The following is a 17,516-nucleotide window of genomic DNA, read 5'->3' as shown; positions in this document are numbered from 1 at the left end:
AAATAATGCTGGACCTAAACTGTGATCCACATAGAGCAATTGCCAAGCCAGCCCATAGGTCCATTTCTGGCAAAAATAAATAAGAAATGCTAAGCAAATATGAAGAATTTGCAGAGAAAATGAAAAAAAGCTCTGAAACTTTCATGGATTTTAAAATTAGGGAATAAAGCGAAATAGTAGAAGTGTGACCTTGCTAAAGAAACCTCTTTAAAAATAAACTAAACTAATAGGAAAGTATGTTTGGAACACACAGTTTTGTTTTCTCCTTCCCATCTCCCTGGCACACTATCCATTTAAAAAAAAAAAAAAAAGCTGGTGTCATTTTGAAATGTTTGTGTTGTTTTATAGTCATGATGTTGAGGACTTGCCCCTAATGCCTTTAAGTTTTGTGTCTGCTGTCTTCAGTATTTTCCCCAAATCCCTCTCTATTCTTTTCTTTATTCCTGTTTTTTGTCTTTTCTCTCATTCTAATTTCTCTTTCCTTTTTCTATGTTCAGTTTTCTCATCATTTAATAGTAAATTGTTTATAGAGCTTTGCAAATATTAACTTTTTACTTCTCATAACACTCCAGTGCAGTATTTAAGTAAGTGTAATCCCATTTTACAAATAGAGACACTGAGCCATGGAGAAGGTTAAGTAACTTGCCGAGCATCACTCAGGAAATCTGGGGTAGATGTCAGAATAGAACCCAGATTTCTTGGCTCCCAATCCTGTGGTCACGCCACAGGCCCCTACTCCTCATACTTCTCACACAAAGGTTTTTAATCTCTTCCATACCATGCTTTTCATTTCCCAGACATCCTTCCATTGCCCCTTCTGATATTATAATTTTTTCAAAGTGCCTTGGGGATGAGCAGATAATCTGACCCCGACATACATACCTATTTTCCCTGTAGATCAGCATGAAAATGGCAGACTGCCACTTTCTAATGGCAATTGCTACACACTCAGTCATAAAGTAATAGTTTGTAGAGGAGAAAGAAAGTTCTCGAGCTGAAGCACAGTAGATCTGGCTCCTATTCCCAGCAGTGCCACAATCTTTATGTGAGACCCTGGGCCTCAGTTTTCTCATCTGTATAATAGTGATGATAATGCTTTCCTACCTCACAGGAAATTGAGAGGTTTGATAAATTATTTGCAAAGTGCTTTGAGATCCTTAGATACTTCTATAGAAATTCAAAGTATTATTAAATGCTAAACTCTTAAAACTGAAAAGGATTTGTCATAATTTTTGAGGTATTTTGTCAAAAAATGGTATTAAGTATTCTGCTATTTTTGACAAATGTATATAGTGTTCTCAGTTAAAGATTTACAATAGTATATTTATAATTTTATTTATTAATAATTAATAATTAGCCACATGTGTTTTTTCAAAGATATGTCTAGTGTTAATGGGTTTTTTGTAACTTCTTTTTATTTCATACTTGTTGCTCTCTTTTTCAGCCTGCAGCAACCAATTCTGGGATTTTTACAGTATCGCATTTTCCTGCGCCAAGGTTTGTAATTTTAAATTTTTTTACTGTATTTTTTAAAAATGTGTTCATTGCATTATCATCGCAAACAAAGGGCGTAAAGCGGCTAGTAAATCCGGCACACTCCTAGCTCTCTTCTCTAGTGGCTTTTGTACAGTGTTTTGTACATTGTAAAATAGGCAATATTTAGTGTTTATATATTTGCAGAGAAGTTTTCAAAAATCTTTTCTTGTCGTCATTCTGAAGTCACACAATGTTATCAAGATGGTCTTATACTAGAGACACATTTTTCTTCATTAAGAAGCAAATCCAGCCTGCTACCAAGGATGCATAGATAAGAGCACCAATGTTTCTGTTATGCAAGGTGGGGAGCTGATGACATGGGCCCATGTAGGGAACGTGCATCTCCTGGACTGTGCCATGTGTAGCTCCCTGTGAACTTCCTGTAATAGAACACTAAACTGTATTATAGTGTTCCACTGCTAGGTGGCATTGTTTGTAAAATATCTTATTTAAATAAACCTCAGAGCATTGTCAGAGCATTAAAGGATCTTGTGATGAACGTATCTGGTATGTATTAGCAAGCTCTGTAGTCAGTCGATATCTAGTACAGGAACGTGACACTTTCTGCATAGCAAAATAGAGACTGGAATGTTCAAAAGATAACCTGACCCAAGGATCCTCACAGGGGAAAGAGAACACGCTGCAGAGGTTACTCAAGCCATTGGAGTGGCTACTGAACTTTTCTGTGGGCTGGAGGGAAAGTGGGAAGGATTCCTGCCCACTGTGCATCTGGTATGTGCCCAGCCCAGCTACCTGGGCCATCCTACTCGTATTTCCATCAGCCTAATTCTCTGAGTGGTCTTAAATGACTGACTCTTCACATCAATGCATTCTTTCGCAGTTTGGGTAGCTACAAAACACTTGTGTTACTGACTCTTATTCCTTAATACCTTACTGTGTTATAGCCATCCTCGAGGATACGTCATCAAAGAACTGTCATCCAGAGTTTTCTGTAATTGTGGGAATTGTTTGCTCAACACTAAATGCATGTGGATGTACAAATTCCCTTGCAAGTTGTAATTTGTTTAAATGTCTTACAAACCAAACTAGAGGCTGCAGACTGATTATTGTGGTAGGTGTCTGATATTAGCCTTATGAAAGATGAAATCATATGCAGCCACCTCAGCATTCAAAAGAAGTGCAAAAATAAACAGAGTTCTTGAGAAAAAAAACGAGCAACTGTTTTTAAAAAGCATTTGAGGTAATATTGTAGGGGGCGGGAATGCTGAAGCAGTACTATTTAAAAACCTCTCAAAACAGTTCCTCTTCCATCTTTACATATCAGTATATTAATATCTTCATTGGTGCTAAATGCTTTTTACTGGTTTCTACAGTAGAGAATTATGAAATATTGTTGTATCTTCAGCCTTATATCAGTCACAAATGTTGCCATTGACAACCTCTTCGGAATGAGAATGTACATGGTTGCATCATTGTAGAGAAAAATGTACCATCAAATTTTCTGAAATTTCCAGTAGAAAGTTGGTCCTGAAATAACACACAATTCCAGAAAAGAAAACGTTAATAACTACAATGTGGGGCCTGCTTCCACTGAAGTTAATAAAAGAATTGGTTCCATATCTAAGCTCAAGATACTCCAGCTTTTTGGATTATTATCACTTATAGCAGACAAAGTGTACTTAGTACTTCAGAAACCAAGATGCAATCAAAGACCTTAGGTCTGAAGTATTTCTCTGTGCCTATGTTACAATTCTTATCTTTTGTTTGTCTTTTCTATTTAGATGGTAAGCTTTTCAGGGAAGAGACTGTCTCTTATTATGTGTATGTGCAGTGTCTAGCACAATGGGGCTGCGATCTCACAAAGCCTGTTAGGTGCTACCATAATATTAATAGTAAACAATTACTAACATTAAAAATATTTTAAAATGGGAGATTCAACACCTTTGTAACAGGCACTTGAGAAATAACATGGATAGGTAGATTTCCTGATACTAATGATTTTTCTCAGCTCCTGAAATATGGTATCAAACATGCACTAAAAGTATTTTTCACTCTTTAGGCAGCCAATACAAAATCAGTTTCCTGCAGCTCCTTCAAGATCTCATCAGCGACCACCTGTCCCACCCAGACCTGTTGTCTGAAAGCCATTTTTAGGAGTCCTCACAAATTCAGACAAATGCCTTGAGTAAACTGAAAAAAAATGTGGCAAAGGTAAATTAATGAAGTATTTTAGAATTGTTATTTTTTTCTTTGTTATATGAAAGTCTCAATCTTGCAGTCTTAGGAGTCAGAACTACCTTTGAAACATAATAGACTGTTTCATCAGAAAAGGCATGATGCTGAGGGGAGATGAACACCTACCATTCAATTTCAGTGGAAGTTACAGGTGCCCAGCTCCTCCCAGGCCTTTTTTATCAGAAGGCATAAGAGCCCAACTCTTACCTACAATATGTACAAATAATCATCTCTTCCACAACCTAGACTTTGAGGCACAGCACAAAACTAGCAGCCAGGGAGAGGGGGAGTTTAAGATGGATTTAACTCACCTTCCTAATCCTAGGCCTCTCTGAGGCTCTTGTGTAACTCAGGCAGCTCCGGAGGCCTAAGTTATGACAACCTCATTGGGCTGTCTGGTGGGAAGCGGCACTGCCTGGCATCTCTGCAGGACCACTGTGCTGGAGCCCTACCTCACCACTCTCTTATGCTAGGGTCTGTGAAGAGATCCTTGGGAGGCAGCATTACGGCTGTCTTCTGAGTGCCTCAGAACCAAGGCTTTTAGGGCTCTTTTATGCCACTTCAGCCCTTTTACACAATGTCCTGGGGCTGGAGCAGTGGTGATACTTATTAGCAATATTACATTTAAACTCAACTATTACAAATAAACAAAAGAATTCTGGTGAAGAGAATATGGGTATAAATAATGAATGTAGCCTCAGCAATAATTTTTACTTTATTATACATATCCTTGTGTACTACCTTATTTACAATACATTTCAGGAAAAAGACTAGCTGCTTAACTACATATTAAATGTTTACTGGTAATTACAATCTGAGATTTCTAGGAATACATCAGCTCTGAAATGAACACATTATAATCTTGTAGTTCTAAATGTGACACTATCAGCGAGGAGTTTTAAAAGAAAATAACTAAAATTGCACAGAGTTTGGCAAAATGGACAACTAATGGAATGAGGGCATGGCGAATCTATTACATATATCCAGGGTGAAAACACAGTGGAAAAAGAGAAAATGTTAAAGGTGATTCAAAGTGATAGGAATGATAAAATAAAATTAACCAAAGGACACTTCAGGCTGAATATCAGGAAGATTTCCCAGTTGTGGGCCATATCCCTCCCTCCTGAGTCTGTGTGAGACACCTAAGGTGAAGGAAAGCTTGGTAAGAACTGAGTTTGTTCTGTTCTTCTCAGAGGAATTTCCAATAAGGCTGATGGGGAAACAATGTACATTTCTCTGATCCCTTTCCCCTCCCAGCATGGGTCTCACTGCTACCTGAGCTGCTTTCTGTGCTCACTCACCCCTCCCTAGGGAAGGGAGCACTATGGCAAAGACACTCTTTCACACAGAATGGTGAGATCTATGATTGTTGGGCCAGCTTCATGTGTGAATCTTGGGGGCATAAACTAACATCCTAAAATCTATTAACTTATGGATTTATCTCCCAAAGGAACGGTGGAAACCCCTTTATTGTCATTTTACAATTGAACCAGACAATGAAACAGAAAATATACTGTAGAAAAACAAAACTCAGCACTGACAAGGAGATGGATTAGATGACCTAAGTCTCTTCCATTTGTAATTTCTCAGTCTGTGGAAGGCAACCATTATTCTCAGTTATATTAAATGTATGCCCATTGTTAACCTATTGCTTATTGTTTTAATAATAATAGTATGACATGCTGGCAGTATCTTAGTACAAGTTGTTAATGTTAGCATATTTAATAGTACCTTTATTTTCTGAATATAAGAAATATAAAAGTTGTCAATTTTGTACTCTAGTAGTGTATATACATCAGGAATCAGTAAATCATTTGTACTGGTACTTCTGATACGGAAAAAAATGTTTACTGAAAACTAGCATTGTAATTTATTTCAAACTAAGTCTGGATAAAAATTGATGGTTTATACCTATATTGGTTGTAATAGCATTCACACATCTAATTTATTATGGAAATACTATCCAGTGTTTCAAGGAGCATTTTGTTATTCCCACCTTGTTAAGTGAATTGACTCAAGCAATAGAGTCAGAGTGTATCTCTTAGAATTTCAGTAACCTCCATATTAAACATAAATAAAAATGTATCCTATTTTCCATGTACATTAATAAAATAGTGTATGAAGTTAAATAGAAGTATACTTTTAAAATCACAGAAGGAAATGTTTGTTCTTGGTTTTGTTTTAAAAGTATTAAAGTTCTGTGAAAGTGTTTTTTTCTGTCAAAATACCTAGGGATGCACATTTTGCATGGATAAAATCACTATATATGGGCTCCAACCAAAATCCTTCACCCAAAGACTACAAATGTATTGTTCAAGATACTCTGTGGTACTGACAGAAGAATTTTTCTCTACAGCATCTTATTTTAAGTGCTTGAGTATTGTAAATCAATACTTGTGAAACATGTAACATTAAAAAATAAAAATATTTACATATCTATCATTTTCTGAGTATATGTAGGTACTTTTTTTTACAATGGGCAAATATATTCTAATTGCAACAACTTCTGGAAAATGAATTAATGGTAAGATAATTTATTTAAGAGCATTTGTTTGAAAATATGTCTCCAAGATATATAATAATGTTTCACAGAATTTTTTTTTTTTTTAACGGAAGTGGTTAAGAAAAAGGTACAGTAGGGGGACCACTACTGCCATCTACCTGTGGTAATTCACAAATGAAATAAATGACTTTGGTATTAACTCACTTAATTTAGGAGATTTTCTATGTCCTAATAAGGAGAGGATGGAAACTACTCAAAATAGTTAAATCCCAAGCAGACTGCGAAGAGCTACAAAAGGATCTCTCAAAACTGGGTGACTGGGCAACAAAATGGCAGATGAAATTCAGTGCTGATAAATGCAAAGTAATGCACATTGGAAAACATAAAATTATGGTGTCTAAATTAGCTGTTACCACTCAAGAAAGACATCTTGGAGTCATTTTGGATAGTTCTCTGAAACCATCCACTCAACGTGCTGCAGCAGTCAAAAAGGCAAACAGAATGTTGGGAATCGTTAAGAAAGGGATAGGCAATAAGATAGAAAATATATTGCTTCTATATAAATCCATGCTATGCCCACATCTTGAATACTGCGTGCAGATGTGGTAGCCCCATTTTGAAAAAGATATATTGGAATTGGAAAAGGTTTAGAAAAGGGCAACAAAAATTATTAGCAAAAAGAAAAGGAAAACCTGTGGCACCTTAGAGACTAACAAATTTATCTGAGCATAAGCTTTCGTGAGCTACAGCTCACTTCATCGGATGTAGCTCACGAAAGCTTATGCTCAAATAAATTTGCTAGTCTCTAAGGTGCCACAAGTCCTCCTTTTCTTTTTGTGGATACAGACTAACACGGCTGCTACTCTGAAACCTGTCAAAAATGATTAGGGGTATGGAATGGCTTCCATGTGAGGAAAGCTGAATAATACTGGGACTTTTCAGCTTGGAAAAGAGGCAACTAAGGGGGGATATGATTGAGGTCTATAAAATCATGACTGGTGCTGAGAAAGTAAATAAGGAAGTGTTATTTACTCCTTCTCATAACACAAGAACTAAAGGTCACCAAATGAAATTAACAGGCAGCAGGTTTAAAACAAACAAAAGGAAGTATTTTTTCACACAACACACAGTCAACCTGTGGAACTCTTTGTCAGAGGATCTTGTGAAGGCCAAGACTATGAGAGGGCTAAAAAAAGAACTACATAAATTCATGGAGGATAGGTCCATCAATGGCTATTACCCAGGATGGCCAGGGATGGCGCTCCTACCCTCTCTTTGTCAGAAGCTTGGAATCAGCAACAGAGGATGGATCACTTTATGATTACCTGTTCTGTTCATTGCCTCTGGGGCACCTGGCACTGGCCACTGTCAGAAGATAGGATACTGGGCTAGATGGACCTTTGGGATGACCCAATATGGCCATTCTTTTGTTAACTTCAGTCAAGTTCTAATGTAAACTAGAATACACCTAAAAACATTTAACTCATTTTTTTGGAGACTGACTAGATCTCAGGTTTTAAAAACATGTGGACAATAATTTCACCACTTACAAAAATACCATCTGTGAAAATACTGTACTTGGTATTTTGTAGACATAGTAACATTATATGCATCTATTCATTGTAAAGGCCACATAGCGAGTCAATCCGACTAAGCAGAGGAGGGCAGTTAGGTCTGGTCAGTTCTAATTTTGGCTCTGCAGACATTTTTGGATCTTAACCAAGGGCCCAGATCCTGCAAGCTGACCTAACGCAGTCCCGTATCCCCACAGTTTCACCCACAGGAGAGGAGCACCATGTCTGTGCAGGGCTCCATCAACACAGCTAAGTTTGCGGGCTCGGGATCCATGTCAGGTAAGGCAAAACCTGCTCTCAGTCTGATAAGTAGCCTCATTCACTTCAGGAAGACTACAAAGTGGATCTCTCTGTACTTGGTTTTCACCCCGTCTGGGTTACCATAGCGGTTTCACCAGGGTGTTGTGAGAATTAGTATTTCTAAAGCAGTGTGAGATGTGCAGTGCTGGGAAAGCACTGAAAGATTTGCCAGGAAGCTCCCATTGCACGGCAAGGGCTATTTTCGCTTCTAGCTGCACAAACCAAGGAGACCGATCGATGGAAAGGAGAACTTCATACAGCCGAAAAATCCAACAGCGGCCGGGGCCGGGAGATGGGGCAGCCCGCGAGGCGAGGCTGGGCCACCTGCCGGCAGGGCCACCGCTCCCCCGCTGGGCCCTTGAGCCCCGAGGCTCCCCCCAAGCGCCGCCCTAGGCGGGGGCGTTTCACCACCGTTCTTCCCCACGGCCTTGAACGGGGAGCAGAGGGACGCGAACTCCGCACAGGCGCGGCGGCCTCCCGAATGTCTGCACGGGCATGACGATGGGCCCAACCCCGGCCCATGGGATGGGAAACTGGCGACACTGCGCGTGCGCATCTAGGCAACACACTTGCAAGCGCGCATGCGTGTTTTTGAAAGGGCGGCCTGCCAGGCGCTGACAACGGCACGCGCAAGGTGCCGCGCGCTCCTCCGAGTCTTCGCCTCCCGACACGGAGCCGCTCGCTGTCAGTTGCCCCGCCCCGATGGAGGCTGCCGGGACCCGGCAGCTGGGCGTGTGCGTCTTGTGCGGGCTGCCGGCAGCGGGCAAGTCCACTCTGGCGCGGGCGCTGAAACACAGCCTGCGGCGGCGCGGGGCCCCAGACTGCGACTGCGCCCTCCTGACCTACGATGACCTCATTCCGCAGGAGGCCTTCAGCCAACCAGAGACAGAAGTGGGGCTCGTAGAACAACACCCATTGGTCAGTACAGATTTTGCCCTTCCTATTGGTTAGCGTAGATTGACCTCCCCTTTATTGGCCAGCGCTGCTCTGCGCAGCTGTGGAGCTTTTCTATTGCTACCTGCGCTGGCAGCGGGCGGGTGTCCGCCACGCCCCTCCTCGGGCCTGAGCCACTGGCGGCATGTGCGCTGGCCTTGCTCCAGTCAGGGCGGGCTGTGTCCCGGGCACTGCCCCTCCTCTGTATCGTCCCTCCTCGTCTTCCCCCAAATGCAGACTGTATCCCAGGCACTGCTCCTTCTGTACTGTCTAAGGCAGTGTTATTTTCAACCCGCAAGTGCCACTGTGTGGGCACTCCCCCTCTTCTTCCTCAGAGGGCCGCTTGCTCTTCCTGATACCTCCGAGCTCAGCGTGGGTGACACACGCACCAGGCCATTGTGTCTGTTCCCATCCCGTGCTGACTGCAGAGCAGTCTCACAGCTGAGCCTGGGAATTTCTGCCCCGACTGGGGGGGTTTCTTCTGGGGAAAGCTAGTGGGGAAGGTGACCCAAGGGCAGAGCTTTAAAAGTGGTCCTACCCTTCCCCCAGCGAAGGCCAAATCCTGAGAGAGGCTGAGCATATGCAATTTATATTGAAATCAAAGGACATTGTGAGCACTTGGCACAGGCCCTGCAGCCCATTACCATCTCTTCCTTCAGCTCTTCACTTCTGACCCATTTCTTGCATTTCCACTCTGTTTTGCCTCTCTTTCTGCCTTTCCCTACAGAGTACACCCAGACCCCAACTGCTATGGGAGGGGATGATAATCAATTACTTTAGACACAGAGGGACCACAATTGTCCCTGCCCAGCATCTCTCATTTTAGCTAAGTGTTTATTTCCTAAACACAAGAGCAAAGAAATTCAGTGGTAATGTCAAAATTCTACCCAAACCTCACTCCGGAGTCTAAATATTGAGGTATGAGCCAGTGTTAAATCTGCTGCCATATGTTAAGTATGAGTGAATTAAAGACAGCAACAAGAAGCCTCCTTCCTTTGAAGTTGTCATAAATATAAAGGGAAGGGTAAACCCCTTTAAAATCCCTCCTGGCCAGAGGAAATCTCCTCTCACCTGTAAAGGGTTAAGAAGCTAAAGGTAACCTAGCTGGCACCTGACCAAAATGACCAATGAGGAGACAAGATACTTTCAAAAGCTGGGAGGAGGGAGAGAAACAAAGGGTATGTGTGTCTGTCTATATTCTGTCTTTGCCGGGGATAGACCAGGAATGAAGCCTTAGAACTTTTAGTAAGTAATCTAGCTAGGTATGTGTTAGATTATGATTTCTTTAAATGGCTGAGAAAAGAATTGTGCTGAATAGAATAACTATTTCTGTCTGTGTATCTTTTTTGTAACTTAAGGTTTTTGCCTAGAGGGGTTCTCTATGTTTTGAATCTAATTACCCTGTAAGGTATCTACCATCCTGACTTTACAGGGGGGATTTTTTTTTTATTTCTATTTACTTCTATTTCTATTAAAAGTCTTTTTGTAAGAAAACTGAATGCTTTTTCATTGTTCTCAGATCCAAGGGTTTGGGTCTGTGGTCACCTATGCAAATTGGTGAGGCTTTTTATCCAACCTTTCCCTGGAAAGGGGGGGTGCAAGTGTTGGGAGGATTGTTCATTGTTCTTAAGATCCAAGGGTTTGGGTCTGTAGTCACCTAGGCAAATTGGTGAGGCTTTTTACCAAACCTTGTCCAGGAAGTAGGGTGCAAAGTTTTTGGGAAGTATTTTGGGGGGAAAGACGTGTCCAAACAGCTCTTCCCCAGTAACCAGTATTTGTTTGGTGGTGGTAGCGGCCAATCCAAGGACAAAAGGGTGGAATATTTTGTACCTTGGGGAAGTTTTGACCTAAGCTGGTAAAGATAAGCTTAGGAGGTTTTTCATGCAGGTCCCCACATCTGTACCCTAGAGTTCAGAGTCGGGGAGGAACCTTGACAGAAGTACATGAAAATGTTGCCATGTAGATATGGTCCCAAGTTCTCTGGCTGAAGAGCTTGTATCCAAACTGAAATAGATATAACACCTGACAACTGCACACCGTTCAAGCACAAAGACATAAAAATGTGTGAGGCGATCAACCTTTGGGCATTGATTCAGCAACGCAGTTAAGCACATGCTTAAATCATTATTAAGCAAACGCATGTTAGCATATGCCTGATGTTAAACATGTGCTTAACATGTTGAACGTGCCTGATGTTAAACATGTGCTAAATAAGGGCTTTTGCCACAAAGGTGGCCATGGGGGAGGAAAAGTGATAGACTTATATGGAACTGGAAGGCTATGGTGTGGGTAGTAGGCAGCATGAAAGAAAGTGGAAGGCTGAAGAAGAAAGGAGTCACAAGAACGGTCATAAGGGAGAACTGGAAGGAACATGAGAAGCGTAGGGGGCGGGAGTTAGTATTTGTTAAATTAAACGTTAATATTAAATGTGAAATATTTTGTTTTTTTCATAGCTGTCTCGCTGGAAATTGTACCGACATGAACTGTTAAAGTACCTTGAACACTTCTTACATGCTCTTATTAATGGAGATCATTTGTGTGCTCCAACAAACAGAACCGAAGCAACATGGAAAAGTTTTGTTTCCTGTTTCAAAGAACAAGGATTAATATCTTCAGAAATACATGATGCCAAATCTTGTCATTACTTAATAAATACGACCACTTCCAGACCATTGTATTTTGTTTTGGATGACAACTTTTATTATCAAAGCATGAGATATGAAGTATACCAGCTAGCTCGCAAATGTAATTTTTTTTGTCCTTTACATGCATTAATTCCAGGTTTTATAGCAAAATAATTATTCTGCAGATTCAGTGAACTTTAACTATTTAGTCCATGTTGGAAGTTATTTAATGGTAAAATACATTTTAAATGGCTAAAATATTTAAAAATAAAGCACAAGCTCAGACTAGTTTCTCTGCCTTATAGGCAACTTCTAGTTTATGTAAAATTTTTCTATTTCTCACACACACAGTTTTCAGAAAGCATTAGTTTAGCAGTTTAAAATTACTATTTTCTTCAAAGCAAACATTTTGTGAAATTCTTTTAGATTCACTGGGCTTCTGCCAGTTATTTTTAGACTGTCCACTTGAGTCCTGTTTACAGAGGAATTGTCTGAGAAGTCAGCCGTTACCTGATGAGACCATATGTCTAATGGCAAGAAAAATAGAAGTACCAAATCCTGAGAAAAACACGTGGGAACAAAATAGCCTAATTCTGAAAAGTGTCGAATGCACTTCAGAAGATAAGTATGTTGTGATATTAAAGTTCTCCTTTATATACTTTGCTTTCATAGAGAGGCAAATAGCAATTTTCATGCACTACGTATGTGCAGTATGTTGTACACGCTCTGTAGAGCTATTTCTGGAAGCCAGGGAATTGATATAAATGCATATTGCACACAGAAAATATTTTAAAACTTGAGAGCCTGAGCCGATAGTGGTTCTACAGCAGGCTTAAAAGGATGCTTGTGCCTATTTTTAACAAGGTTCTACACATGCATGCAAAAAATGCTTCTGCACAGTCTTCTTAAGCTTTGTTTTTGTTTATATTCTTGGGAAAACAGCTTTCTAATGAAGATGCTAAAATGCCTTTATTAAGAGCACAGGTAGATTTTAATATTTTTAAAACAACTGTAATTCTCTGCAGATTTCTACAGTGGGGATAGTGTTACAAACAAAAGTGAAAGGAATAAGATGGTGTCCTTTTCCTTACAAAATTATTCATGTTAATTGATTCTTATTAATTTTCCCAAATCACAATCCTTTAAGATATTTTTTTTCTCCACAAAGATCTGGACAGACACTGATGGCGCCATAGTTGAGGTCATGTTGAGATTTTCAGTTGAAACAGGGTTTCAATTTCTTTTTTGGGGATGAAAAGCAATGATCATCATAACCAAAATTACATAACTTCTTATTATGGTTAGGGCCCTACCAACTTCACAGTCCATTTTGGTCAATTTCATGGTCATGGGATTTTAAAAATCGTAAATTTCATGATTGCAGCTATTTAAATCTGAAATTTCACGGTGTTGTACTTGTAGGGATCCTGACCCAAAAGGGAGTTTTGATGAGGTTGCAATGTTAAGTAGGGGGGATTGCGGTACTGCTACCCTTACTTCTGCACTGCTGCTGCTGGAGGTGCTGCCTTCAGAGAAGGGCAGCTGGAGAGCGACAGCTGCTGGCTGGGAGCCCAGCTCTGAAGGCAGAGCCACTGCCAGCACAGAAGTAAGGGTGGCATGGTATGGTATTGCCACCCACGTGGGCGTCGGGTATCGTACGCAGGGGGAGGCTGTGCCTCCCAAAACAGCCCACGCTCCGCCCCCAGATTCCCTCCCCACACTCTGCCCTGACCCTGGCTGGCTGGGGCTGGCCGGCCTATTTCCCGCAGGGACTCAGGGCAGCTGGTGCTGGGGCCACGCTACCTACCTGACCCAGGGCTGGGGGTGCTTTGGCTGCGCTGCCTGGCCACTCAGGGCTGGGGTGGCCACCTGGGGCTGGGAGCGGCCACCTTGGGCACCAGGGCTGAGGGCACTGTGGCTGCACCACCGGGGCCCGGGTCCATGGTGGAGGTGCTCTGGGCTCCTGCGGGGGAGGGGGCAGACAGGGAGGAGGAGAAGAGGGGGCTCAGGCATAAGGCGAGGGGCCGAGGGCTAGCCTCCCCCAGTGGCCGGGTCATCTGCTGCCCATGGCCTCCCTTACTTCTGTGCTGCTGGCGGGGCGCTGCCTTCAGAGCTGGGCACCTGGCCAACAGCCGCTGCTCTCCAGCTCCCCAGCTCTGAAGGCAGTGCAGACGGAAGGGTGGCAGTACCACGACTCTCCTAAAATGACCCTGTGGCCTCCCTGCAACTCCCTGTTGGGTCAGGACCCCCAATTTGAGAAACGCTGGTCTCCCCTGTGAAATCTGTGTAGCGTAGGATAAAAGCACACAAAAGACCAGATTTCACGGCGGGAGACCAGATTTCATGGTCCATGACACGTTTTTCATGGCCGTGAATTTGGTAGGGCCCTAATTATGGTACAGATTTGTGGCTGACCTTGCCAACACTTATGCATGTGAATAAATGTATCCATGTGAGAAGTTTCACTGAAGTCAAATAAAGTTAAACACTTGAAACTTTAGATAGATATAGGTTTAAACAATATCTCTTGTATAAGATCATTTACATAGATATAAAGAACAAAGATATTATCTCAACTAATCATAAATTATTTATTCCAGAAAATTTATAAAATAAAATGTCAAAAACTGACGTACAACTTTAAGTATTAAAACCTGATTTATACAATTTAATATGTCAAAATCTCTTTACCCTGGCAAATTATACAATTCATTGTGTGTATTTTGAAAAAGTTTGTAAGTCAGTATTTTGGGCTAGAGTTAAGACTGTTATTAGGAATAAGTATGGTGAGTTTTCAAATGTCAGTACTGTCATTAACGGAATTTTGGAACTGTAATAGTAATAACATATTTATGTAATTTACTTTAAGTGATAGTTGTGATAGTTTCCATAATTTGTAATGTGTATTTTTTGTTGTTGTGATGTTCTTCTTGTCCCCTTGTCTTGTCTAAGATTTACATTATTTACTTTGCAACCTTAACTGAGAATCAGCTGTTTGGGGTTTTTTGTGCCATTATATATTGATTTTACAAAATGAGAGAAAAGGTGTCAATAACATTGTTTTTTAGTTTGCAGGTGATTAATTTGTTGATTACTGCTTTGGAAAATCCAGTGAAACAAATTGAGGAAAATACTGAGCAAAAGGTAGTACTAATTGTCTTTAAACAAATACCCTCCTGCAGGTTATATTGAAAGACTTAATTGTGCATTTTTAGTTGTGCTGTTCACCTTGGTGTCTAAAAATGAGAAATTCCTTCCACAGTTCTTGCTTGCAAAAGCACAGAGGAAAAAGACTGTGTACAGAATGAGTTTTCGCTATGAAAAATAGTGACTGTGCCACAAATTCTTAATTAAGTCATCTGGACTGCATTTTAACAAGCTTTGAATATGTTCTACAGTAGTTAAGATAATGCCTCCCACAACTGACTGACCGCATTGGGAGGGAAATCGTATGCTGCCCCCCTTAAAGGGGTGGTACAGATAGTTGTACCGGGGAAAAGCAGAGACATTCCATGAGGTAATGCCATGGTGCATTTTCCATGCTACTCCCGACACAAAGCTGTGGCTAAATGCTATAATCTGCCCCTGAATCATGAATACTTACTTACATACAGTAGGAGAGGGACACACAGAAGCGGGTGAAATTCTAAAGAAACTGAACATTTTTGGATGCATTTCTACTCTTAAATATAACTTTCTCTTGATCTTGGCTAGGAAACAGACAGAGCCATTTGTGCAGCTAGTATTCTCCACCAAGCTGATCAGGCTTTCAGACGAATTGTCTCTCAAACAATGAAGGATGTGAAAGGTATGCATGGCATATTCTAACTGTCATTCTCCACGGGTATATAGCTCAACTGGTAACTAACATAAGGCTGAAACTGTGAAATACCCGTACACTGAAATAGTATAAGATTAGACCCTAGAGTCCTGCAAGTAAAACTCGTGTGAAACTTTATTCTCATGAGAAGTCCCACTAAAGTTAAGTGTTTACAGGACCCGGGCCTAGTTCTTTGAAACTTAGCAGGCATGTGAAGATAAAACTATAGTTTTATTTTTCTTTTAGATAAAAATATACTTCCAAGTGAGATGAAGATTCTGGCAGAAGAACTTAATAAGCTTAAAGCAGAGTTTTTGGAAGATTTACGACAAGGGAATCATCAAAAAAATCAATTTTGTCTGCCAAGCGGTGAATTTGTAACAAATGTCATTACTTCATTCCAACAAGCGACTGACAATGTAGCGATGAAGGTTTTTTTTAAATGAGCACACTGTGTTTTCAGTGTAAGGAATGCCAGAAACGTGATAGTGTTCGCCGTCTGCTGAATAAGTTATCTGAGGAAGCCACTGCTGCCATGTGTGGAGGTTGATGTTAATTTATAAATTCATTTCTGTCACAATGTTATGAAACCAAAAAAACATTAACAACTTAGGTGTTTCATTTTTAAGACCAGGCCAACAATAGGAAGAAATGAGTTTTGAAGATGAAAGAGATTTTGGAGCTGTAGTCCCCTGAATTCTAATCTGTGTCTCTTAAAACATCTTTGGTGCAAATCTTTGAACTCCTTCCCTGGCTCCTCCATCCTTAATGTTCTTCGTCCTTGCTTCTGTATTTCCTAGATTTTTCCATGTATCCATCTCTCTGTTCCTTTCCCATCTCATATTAGCCCAGTTTTTCTTTTTTTCAATGTCACTTACCCTTTTTCCATAGAACAAATAATAGAAGCTCAAATCTTCCTCCCAATCCTTTGTTCTTCCAAAGTATTTATAGCTAGGCAACAATGATGTACATAGGTAGAAAAGATCTGGTCTCAAATGTTGTTTGCGCTCAGTAATTAACATCGTCCTATATTATCAAAGTCATCATTCCTATTGGGACAGTCATCCTGCATAACAATAGCGTGAATCATAGCATCTGTAAGAAATTATAGGAAATTATAAATTGTCTTATTTAATAGTCAGTACACACAGTATTACATTAACTGGTTAATGTCTGCATGATGCTAGGTAATATTAATAAAGAGATTGTATTAGGATATCTTTGTTGTACCCTTTGACTTTTGTCTTCCACGGCTGTTGTTTGTTAAAGTAATGTGGATAACTGATTGCACCTGCTGGGCCTTTCTGTCTAAGTAACACACGGTCAATGTGTATCACATTTGCATGCTCTCTACTCTGCAATATTTGGCAACAGAGATCAAATCAAACCTGCAGCAATGCATTTTCTAGACTTGACACTTGCACTGTGTGGAGAGAAAAATGGTATTCTCTCGCTCCCTGAAAAACAGACAGTGTCTGGCTACTTTAGGTAATTTAATAGTAGAGGTAATAAAGTGTTTAATATTAAGCCAGGCAAGATTCAGGCCCTGTAACTAAAAGTTTTCCTGCTGCTTATGCTAGTATAGCTTTCTCTAGCACTATGCTGCTTATCCCCTTGAATCAGAACAGTAATAGAAAAAAACCTTATGCCGCAGTTAGTGCACGCAGCTGGCAGCAGGGAGACTTTTGGTTCTAATCCTTATGCTCTGCTGATTTGGAGCAAGGACTTGAACCTGACTTTCCCACATCCCAGGTGAATGCCCGAACTACCAGGCTACAGACTCAGTGTCTTTTCCTGGCTCCCCAAATTATTATTTATACGAAGTGGAAGAGCTTCAACAGGGGAGATTGACCCACCCCAGAATATGATCTTGTGGTTAGAGCAACTCTCCTGGGAGGTGCAACATGTGGATTCAAGTCTCTGCTCCAAGTGTAGCAGAGCAGGGAGTTGACTCTAGGTCTCTTACATCCCAGGTTAGTGCATTAATCAACGGGCAGTGCGTTGTTCAGAGGTATGCTGGGGAAGACAAG

The 17,516-nt window shown here is 40.8% G+C and overlaps 2 protein-coding genes across 2 annotated transcripts in view; both read left to right on the top strand.

The window, feature by feature from the left end:
• Positions 1–6,068, top strand: part of LOC141991119 (disintegrin and metalloproteinase domain-containing protein 9-like) — a 41,391-nt gene extending 35,323 nt beyond the window's left edge. Inside the window, exons 22-23 of the mRNA XM_074959208.1 lie at positions 1,445–1,497; positions 3,557–6,068. Of these exons, the coding sequence (XP_074815309.1) occupies positions 1,445–1,497; positions 3,557–3,638 (135 nt within the window). The 3' untranslated portion in view covers positions 3,639–6,068. The remainder of the gene's footprint in view (positions 1–1,444; positions 1,498–3,556) is intronic.
• Positions 6,069–8,708: 2,640 nt separating this feature from the next.
• PSTK (phosphoseryl-tRNA kinase) lies at positions 8,709–16,682 on the top strand. The gene is made up of 6 exons (XM_074960028.1): positions 8,709–9,027; positions 11,496–11,787; positions 12,093–12,291; positions 14,735–14,810; positions 15,381–15,474; positions 15,733–16,682. Exons 1-6 carry the CDS (start codon positions 8,812–8,814, stop codon positions 15,930–15,932), a joined length of 1,077 nt encoding a protein of 358 aa, XP_074816129.1. The 5' UTR covers positions 8,709–8,811; the 3' UTR covers positions 15,933–16,682.
• The last annotated feature ends 834 nt before the right edge of the window (positions 16,683–17,516 follow it).

Source organism: Natator depressus, chromosome 7 (assembly GCF_965152275.1).
Source record: "Natator depressus isolate rNatDep1 chromosome 7, rNatDep2.hap1, whole genome shotgun sequence".
Taxonomy (NCBI): Eukaryota; Metazoa; Chordata; order Testudines; family Cheloniidae; genus Natator; species Natator depressus.
Note: the sequence above shows the minus strand (reverse complement) of the source record. Positions and strands in the feature narration are given on the sequence as shown.